We start from the raw sequence: 10,230 nt of genomic DNA on the forward strand, positions 1-10,230 counted from the left end.
TTGTTTAACACCCTTCCTTATATAGCTCATCAACCAAGTATGTAATATTATATCAACATCTAGTGAAGTCGATATCCGAATACTTGATTATTTTTAAACTTTTCGACTTCTTTTATGTGAGCATAAAATATTTGTTCTCTGTAATTATCTTTTGAGTATTTATTGGAAAAAGTGGCCTTAGTAGCGGGATAAAAATTCTGAAAAATTGAGGGGATAGAAAATATTTTTGGACTGAAGTCTTTTAATTCTCTTTTAAAGATATGACCTAATCTCTCGTGCCATAAAGAAGTTGATTAGTAAATTGTTAATTTACCCTTATTACTAGTTATGTAACATGCAAGGTTCATTGAACGAAACAATCATATCAAGTAAGCATAGATTATTGTAACATGATAAAGAACCAGGACCAATCAATTTTGAATTATCAAAAGAGACTTTTTTTTTAATTTCTAAATAAATAAATAAAACCAAACTTGTCTAATACAAAAACCAAATTTCATCTAAAAAATAGTGCAACATAAGTCTCGTTCAAATTCAAATAAATTCGGTTCTTAACAATAATCTATAAGTTTCAATTGCTTCAACTTTCACCTATTTGCCATCACCATCGTAGATGTATCTTTAAATATCATCAGGCTTTCGATAGTTTAGGCAACCTTGCATAGATACAGTGATGTGAATTGTTATACCGGAATCTATCCGTTATTTGTGTCTTGGTACCGAAGTCAAATTAACCTTGGAACAAATAAAATTAAGAGGTGTACCTTTCTTTGCACACCATGTGTGATAGTTGGTACAATCCTTCTTCTTATGACCTGCAGCTTTGCAAAAGAAACAACCATATGTAGTTGGTTCCTGATGGTGTTCCTTTTATGTTGCTATATCTGCAACTTCCTTATTCTTTCTCTTTTTGTCCTTCATTTTGTCCTTAGGCACAACGGCTAAGTGAGCATTTTCTATATTTTCCTGCTTCATTCTATCCTCTTCCTGAACACAGTGTGAGATGAGCTAATTTAGAGACCAAGTCTTTTTCTGACAATTATAGCTCACCTTAAACTGGCTAAACTGTGGTGGAAAGGATATTAAAATTAAATGCACTAGCAAGTCCTCAGAGAGGTACAACTTAGACATTTGCATGATGTACTCCCTGATGTTAAATTTGCCTTAATACTTCATTGAAATCGGGCTTGTCAGGAGTGTCCCAATCTCAGCCTTTTCACACTTGACAAATACTTTTTAAATTTCAGTCATAAATTCTTTAGCCGTCTTAACCTTGTCGTACATAATGCCCCTGAATGTTTCTGAAATGGTTTTCTTCATGATTATCATACACATGCGATTTGATCTCTTCGAGAACTATGATGAGATTCTCTTGCAACGAACTTGAAGTTAGTGCCATTCAACATAGGAATTGAATTGATGTTGGAAGTAATATTTGCAGGAGTAATTTCAGCTGAATCAGAGAACAATAAAAAATAAAATAAGCTCACATATACTTAAAACCAAAATGAAAATAAATTCTAATAAAGGTAAACCCCATCTCAAGGTACCGGTCACTCAATTAATTTTTTATCTTTGGACAAAATATTAACTTGTGAGTGGTATCTTGGTATAGTAATCAAATACTGAAAATAAAAGAACATCCCGAATAGTAAATCTTCCTTTGGGCCGTTTTATTATTTACACGTAAAATTAAATAATTATCACGTGTTTATTATCACAATATGCACATATAATTCTGTTAAACATTGAACAACAAATGATGAAGTGCATTATTAAAGAATGTCATCATATCAAGACGGATAAAAATACACTAGAATAAGAAACCAAGATGACATAGTTTATTCTCCATTGAGATCGTTACAACTTATAGTTCCTTTTATTTTTAATCTCGAGAAGGAACTCATGTTATGAAATTGTAAAAAAAAAAAATCTTAACCAGATTTAACATATAAAGCTGTTGAAGTAAATTACTCACTCCGCCAAAGCTCAAATGCTACAACATGCAGCTGTGCGCTTGCTTCCTCTGCGAGTTTGATGCTTCGTTTATGTCTAAACTTGTTGAGTTAGATACATGAAACTAATCTTTGAGAGAAAATTATGTAACGAACAAAACTACTAAATTACCTCTAGAAGATTGATATTCCAAAACAATAAATACTACTACCTAATTTGTTTGAGGCAGACATATATAAATTATACAAAGTGTCCTTCTCCATGTCAATAAGTGTTTAAAAGTGCTTGTGTCCATGTCAGATTGGTACAGAACTTTCACATTATAAGTAGAACACATATGGTAAATAGATGAAAAGTTGGAACGTGATTGGTGTGAGAAGGTTGTTCAAATTCATAATTATTTCCATCTTTACCACTTTTTAGTTGAATTAGAAGCTCTCGATATTGGTAGAGTAGGAATTCATACGCCCCTGTATGTGGAGTTCAAATTGAAAAAGAATTTCATCATTAGGCAATTTACAATTAGATCCTTAAATTATACAAATATTTAAGGCATAAAAATCTATCAAAGTTTCGAGGATATTTTAGTCGCTTAACACTAGCATAAATTATTATATATATATATATATATATATATATATATATATATATATATATATATATATATATATATATATATATATATAGAGAGAGAGAGAGAGAGAGAGAGAGAGAGAGAGAGAGAGAGAGATATATATATATATAGATTATGTGCATAGACGATAAGATTTATACAACCTTATCTCATATGCGCTAGGCCAGTAGGCCTAGAAGATTTAACGTGAAATTCCTGTAAACTCTTTTCCTCTTATTTTTTTCTCTTTAATTTCTCTCCCTCTATAATGATTAAACCATTTACATACAAAATAATGAATTATATGCCATCTCAAACTCTTTGTCACATATATAAGGTGAGAATTAACACTATTCACATTTATGATATGGTTTATTTCTTATATTTATAAAAAAAATATTGTTATCTAATAATTTAGTATGAATCTGAATTAAATTAGTTCTTACAAAATTTAATCGAATGTTGGCGAAGGGACTGAAACAAAAGAAAAAATATAATTTAAAAACGTGTCTAACAATGCGTTGCATACAAGGAATAAAACGTTTTAATTAATTTAAAATGCCTAATATTCCTGCAAAGTTAAAGTGGTAGCTACAAAATTTATTAAATTAATTCTAACAAAATAAAAAAATAGACAAAAACTTAGAAATATATGCTTTTGTTAAAAGTCCTAACTAAAAATGATGCGTTTAGGGAAGCTTATAGTAGGAAAAGACTCTTAATTAATAGTTTTTACATGATTAGGAATAGGAGTGTTCATAATTAATTACATGCAAGATCATAAAACTAATTCATTTGTTCGTATGTAATAGATTTCATGTATATCTATCTAATTATACTATATTAAAAGCACAAAACTCCTTAGCGAAATATCGTTCGTCTTTCTAATCCTTAAAAATTAATTTTACATTGGATAAAAATATTTTATATTATTTATCGTATATTTAGGATTTTAAAATTAACTAAAATTTTAATTATTAAATCTTTCCTTATTAATAAGTCCTTATCTAGGTACAATTAAACTATTTTGTTTTTATTTATATTACGAATACAACATCAACATCATACCCAGTAAAATCTCACTAGTGGGGTCTCGGGAGAGTAGAGTGTACGCAGACCTTACCCCTACCCCGAAAAGGATAGAGAGGTTATTTTCGGGAGACTCTCGGCTCAATAGAAGAGACAATAATATCAGAAAAGAAACAAAAGAAAAGGCCTGTAACAACAAAAGATGCCTGAAAGATAATAACAGCAACGAATAAGTGAAAGTATAGTAACACAAAACTATGCAAAATAACAATATGGACACAATATATACCGCTAACAAACCTAAACAAAACTCTATCAGACTACCCGGTATAAAGAGGGAAGAACTCTCGACTACTCCTAGCCTACCACCCTAATGCTCGACCTCCACATGTTCTTATCAAGAGCCATGTCCTCAGAAATCTGAAGCCGTGCCATGTCCTGCCTGATCACCTCGCCCCAATACTTCTTAGGTCGCTCTCTGCCTCTTCTCGTACATGCCAAAGCCAACCACTCACACCTCCTAACCAGGGCATCTATAGTTCTCCTCTGCACGTGCCCGAACCACCTAAGCCTCGCTTCCCGTATCTTGTCATCCGCGGAGGCAATACCCACCCTCTCTCGAATATCTTCATTCCTTATCTTATCCAGTTTAGTATGCCCACACATCCATCTCAACATCCTCATTTCAGCTACTTTCATCTTCTAGATATGTGAATTCTTCACTGACCAACACTCAACCCTATACAACATAGCCGGTCTAACCACTGCTCTGTAAAACTTACCTTTGAGTTTCGGTGACACCTTCTTGTCACACAAGACTCCAGACGCTAACCGCCATTTCATCCACCCCACCCCAATACGATGCGTGACATCCTCGTCGATCTCCCCATCTCCCTGGATGATTGACCCTAGGTACTTGAAACTTTCTCTCTTGGGGATGACTTGTGAGTCGAGAATCACTACCATGATATTACGAATATCTCTTTGAAATCAACTTAGATTTAGTCTTTGGGAGAATTTTTATTGCTTTTAACCACTCAAATTGATTCCCACGAGGAATACGTCACTCTTATTAACTTTTGTAAAAACTTGAATCTAATGGGATTGAAAATCTTCCTCACAATTTAAATCCCTTTGAAGACCAACGTCTTTTTTTTTTTTTTTGTCAAACCAACAAGACACAATTAAATTGTTGTACTTAGAGATATTTAATCACATAGTTGATGGCTCTATAAATAGTCCAGTTACACCATTTCTGTTGGATAGGTAATTATAAATCTATGTTCTTTTCTATTTTTTTGTTTGGATTATCTTCTATTAATTTATTGCTTTAATTTTCTTTACTCTATAAAAAATAGCTTTCACACTGGACAATATTATTATTAAGTTACTTTTATAATATTTAGAACTTTAGAATCAACTAAAATTTTACTCATTAAATTTTATTAAACTGCGTAGGAAGTCCTAATATATATTTAAGATTTTAAAATTAACTAATATTTTACTTTATATAAATTATACCAATTGAAAATAAATCCATATACGTAGCATTTAGGATGCTTATTGTGATGAACAATAGTTTTCATGAAATTAGCACTAAAGAGAAGACATAAAAGTTCATTCAATCAAAGTACACAAGCATGTAAAATTATTCAAATGCCGAACATTTAAACAGGAATCTTAAAATCTATTATTTCTTTCTTTATTGAGTTAGCTATATAGGATCTACAATTTAATAATTTAAGGAGCTTAATTATATTTTTATTTTATAATGCAAATAAAATTTTTAAAATAATATTTATGTAATTTTTATACAACAATTATACAACGAGACGGGAAACACGTGCAACGCGCATACACTAATACTAGTTCATGTAAGAGTTTATGGACTTGCACATATATTTTGTATTAAGAATAATTATATATTGGTTGTTATCGTTAAAAGGTTGACCCAAATTAAAAGTGATCTGCTAAGGTTTAAAGTTAAATAGGTCTATAAGACACCTCCTAATGTATGGGCTCTTATATGAAGATACTCGGATGTAACTTTTAATTTAAATGATGGGCTAAATTAGAATTATATAAACATGTGCAACTATAAATGGGTTATGGTCCCCAAATCAAACGTAGAGTTCTTTTCTAATATCCCATTGTTGGAAAAGTCCATATGTTCAATTCCTACATCTTGGTTTGGAAGATCACTAACCACAAAGACGACAAGTTATGGACTCAGGTACGTTTCCACATCTAGTTTTACGTTCTTTATGATTTGACATGATAAGTGATAAAATAGATTGAATCTATACAATGATGCAACATTCCAGTGAATCTAGTGAGAGATCTACAGTGGAGATAGAGAGAAAAGATATGAAGAAGAAGCTCTGTATTTTCTCTTAAGAAGAAGAAAGCCAAATACAAGTGAGGGTGGGCCTTTTATAACAGCCCACCTCTAACTTTTTAATCTTTACACATAGGTCCCTCAGCTTAGTCTATGTACAATTAGTATGTATCTCAATACTCCCCTTCAAGCACACCAAGCTTGGACAAGAGAAAATGATGTTGTGCTGATCCTAGACCCTTAGTCATAAGGTCATCCTGTTGTAGACTGGTAGGAATGTATTACGGTGCCAATTGTCCAGCCTTGATTTTTTCTCGAATAAAATGACAATCTATTTCAATGTGTTTGGTTCTTTCATGAAAGATGGGATTGGCTGCTATTTGTAAAGCAGCCTTACTGTCACAATGTAGAGGAATTGGTTGATGGACATGAACTTGAAGCTCCTTCAACAGTCCTAGAAACTATGTAATTTCTGCTGCTGCTGCTGCTACTAGACTCATCTATTCAGCCTCTGCAGAACTTCGACTTACAGTTTGCTGTTTCTTGGACTTCCAGAAAAGTAGAGAATCACCCAACTTGATGATGTATCCTATGACTGATCTCCTGGTGTTTGGGCAGGAGGCCCAGTCAGAATCATAATAAGCAGATATATTGTTGATAGGACCAGTATTTAGCAAAATTCCAAGCCCTGGAGCTGATTTCACATATCTGACCACACGCAATGCTGCATCCCAATGGGATTATTTGGGGTGTTGCATAAATTGGCTAAGTACTTGAACTGCAAAGCTAAGGTCTGGTCTAGTAATAGTTAGGTAGAGTAGTTTCCCAATAAGTCTTTGATAGCTTCCAATGTCTTCCAGTTCCTCATCACCCTTGACTCTTATATGTTTGTCATAGTCGATGGTAGTCAATTTCTGATTCAGTTCAATGGGACTCCTTATGGAGTATTAAATGTGTTTATTTTGTAGTTAATAGTACCTTTTAGGTTTAGGAGATCTTTTTTTTGTAGTTAAAATTCTTTTGCCTAGCCTAAATTTTTGCCTCCTGTTCAACTCCTTATGTTGGAGTATTAAATGACTTTATTTGTAGTTAATACCTTTTAGGTTTATGAGACTCTTTTGTAGTTAATAATATTTGCGTAAATCTCACACACAATTTCCTTTTCTTTTTGTTTAGGAGTCTTTATTATTTGGTAAAATTCATGATATACGGGTTGCGCGTGTATCTTATCTCAATATATAAATATAAGTCTAAAAGTTATATTTGAGGACTATAAGATAAAAATTTTAAAAATTTGAAATTGATGAATGTTGATCCTATATATAGCTAACTTAATAAAGGAAGAAATTGTACCCCATAAAATTTCCCGATCATCATTCAATATGTTCAAATTAAACTAACATTATGCTTAATATTATAAGGTTATTTTTGTAAACCAAGATTGTATTCATGCTTTTATGTGATGACCCAAAATGTCATCTTTAAATTTAATAAGTAATTCTGTATTCTAAGACCTCAAAAAATACCATTTATCATTCCTTGACTCGCGTGCGCAGTCCCGTACAATTTTTCGGAAAGTTTTTATGTGAAAAATAGATTAAAATGGGAAATAGAGCTTTAAAACTCAACTAAGTTGACGTTGGTCAACATTTTGAGCAAACAGACCCGGATCAGTACTTTGAAAATTTTGGTAGGTCCGTATCATAATTTGGGACCTGGGCGTATACCCGGAATCGAATTCTGAGGTCCCTAGCCCGAGATATGGAATTTTAATGAAAAATTAAAAGCTAAAAGCTTAATGATTTTTAAGAAATTACTGATGTTTGATTTATTGAGCTCGGGTCCGTATTTTGGCTCCGGAGCCCGGCATAGGTCCACTATAATATTTATGACTTGTCTGCCGAATTTGGTAAGAATCGGAGTTGATTTGACGTGATTCGGACGTCCGGTTGTAAAAATATAAGTTTTAAAGTTTTTTTGAAAATTTTCTTTGATTTGGTATCCGATTCATAGTTCTAGGTATTATTTTGGCGATTTGATCGCGCGAGCAAGTTCGTATGATATTTTTAGACTTGTGTGCATGTTTGGTTTGGAGCCCCGAGGGCTTGGGTGAGTTTCGGATAGGACACGAGATGTTTTGGACTTTGAAAATCTGATATTTTGCTGCAGCAGGTGTTTTGGCATGTCCTTCTTCGCGTTCGCGAAGGTACTCTCGCGAACGCGAAGAGTGAACTGGGCAGTGAAAGTTTTCTTCTTCGCGAACGCGAAGGCTTTGTCGCGAACGCGAAGCGATATGGGTGTTACCCTTCGCGAACGCGACCAGCTCCTCGCGAATGCGTAGTGTTAGGCACACTTGGGGGAGGGTTGATCATTCCTTCATCGCGAACGCGAGCAATGCCTCGCGAATGCGAAGGTCAGGGGGAAAAAGCCTTCGCGAACGTGAAGGAGTACTCGCGAACGCGAAAGCCACGGACTGCTACTCATCACGAACGCGACAGGCTCTTCGCGAACGCGAAGAAGGCCTGACGCCTGTGACTTAAAACAGAACCAAAATGGGATTTTTCCCATTTTTCACAAACCCTCAATTAGAACTCGGCTTAGGGGCGATTTCAAAGGAGTTTTTCACGATTTCGAACTGGGTAAGTGTTCCTTATCCTATATTGATTATGTTTCATAATTTCATACTCATTTATATCATGAATCCGTGAATTTATGGAAGAAAAATCAGATTTTTATAAAATCTTCCAAAAACAAAAATTTAAGATTTGAAGGTCCATTTGACATCAGAATTGAATAAGTTTTGTATGGTTGGACTTGTCTCGGAATGGGTATTCAGATTTCGTAAGTTTTTCCGGGATTTGAGACGTGTATCCCACTGCCGAATATTTTAATAAATTTCGGATTTTATCCGGAAAATTTGTATATTCATATGGAATTAATTCCTATGATTCGTATTGAGTATATCGAATTGTTTGTGAATAGATTTGAAGCTTTTGGAGATAAATTTAAAAGGAAAAGTTGTGGTCGAGTAATTGATTGGAATTTGCAAAGCGAGGTAAGTATCGTAGTTAACCTTGACTTGAGGGAATAGAACCCTTAAATTATTTGTCATGTGAAAAGCATGTGAATAACATATAGGTGAGGTGACGAGTGTCTACACATCGTGAAATTAATTGTTTGCCTCCTTACTTGAAAAATCATAAATTATTTTAAATCATAAATTAATTATTATAATAATTATTTTTCTCCTATTATTTGTCATATATTAATTCTTGAATTCCTGCATTAATTATTACATGCTACTTGAATTATGTGTTTTAATTATTATTTGACATTTAACATATTAAATATTAAACTGCCTATTTTCTTCCTGATTTTCATAATAATTTACTATTTGTTATTGTTTGTTTCATAATTAAATCATAATTATTAAATTCTTGTTGTCTTATAATTTTATATTAATTGTTGCATTTATTGGAAAAATTTCTTATATAAGAATTGATTGAAATGGATATATTGGAGGATCGGGTTACGCCGCAGCAGACTTATTAAAAAGTCCATATTGGAGGATCGGGTTGCACGCCGCAACAGACTTATTAAAAAGTCAATTTTGGGGGATCGGATTGTACGTCGCAACAGACTTATTTAAAAGTCTATATATATACTTGGTTGAAATAAATATATGACAGACTTGATTAAAATGAGTATACTGGAGGAGCGGATTACATGACGCAACAGAACCGAATGTGAATATATTATGAGAGCGGGTTGCACACTGCAACATAATTGAATGTGAATATATTGTGAGCGGGTTGCACGCTGCAACAGAATCGATGGAAATGATAATTGGTTATGACTGCTGAGTTAGCTTCAATTATTATAAACGAGTTACCTGATTTATTTCTATTATTGCTGATATTACTAATATTGCGTACAGGTAATGTAAGTGACCCGCCTTAGCCTCGTCACTACTTCGTCGAGGTTAGGCTCAGCACTTACCAGTACATGAGGTCGGTTGTACTGATACTACACTCTGCACTTTTTGTGCAGATTTTGGAGTTGGTCCCATCGGCGTACCATAGACTTGCTCTGATTTCAGCTACTCAGAGGAGACTTGAGGTATAACTGCACGACGTTCGCAGTTCTGAAGTCCCCGTCTATTTTACTTTAGCTGTGTGTTTATTTCCAGACAGCTTTCTTTTATTCAGACCTTTATTTGTATTTATTCTAAAGCCCGTGCACTTGTAACACCAATTCTGGGATGGTATTTAGACACCGTTGTCTTTTATGGATT

The 10,230-nt window shown here is 33.5% G+C and overlaps 1 protein-coding gene across 1 annotated transcript; it reads right to left on the reverse strand.

Annotated features, from left to right (window-relative positions):
- Positions 1-870: 870 nt before the first annotated feature.
- On the reverse strand, positions 871-4,564 carry LOC138892985 (uncharacterized). Its single transcript, XM_070176746.1, has 3 exons — positions 4,381-4,564; positions 1,332-1,453; positions 871-987 (listed from the first exon to the last, which is right to left on the reverse strand). The coding sequence occupies exons 1-3, from the start codon at positions 4,562-4,564 to the stop codon at positions 871-873; spliced, it is 423 nt and encodes a 140-aa protein (XP_070032847.1).
- Between the last annotated feature and the right edge of the window lie 5,666 nt (positions 4,565-10,230).

The sequence above is a fragment of the Nicotiana tomentosiformis genome, chromosome 5 (genome assembly GCF_000390325.3).
Source record: "Nicotiana tomentosiformis chromosome 5, ASM39032v3, whole genome shotgun sequence".
Lineage (NCBI taxonomy): Eukaryota > Viridiplantae > Streptophyta > Magnoliopsida > Solanales > Solanaceae > Nicotiana > Nicotiana tomentosiformis.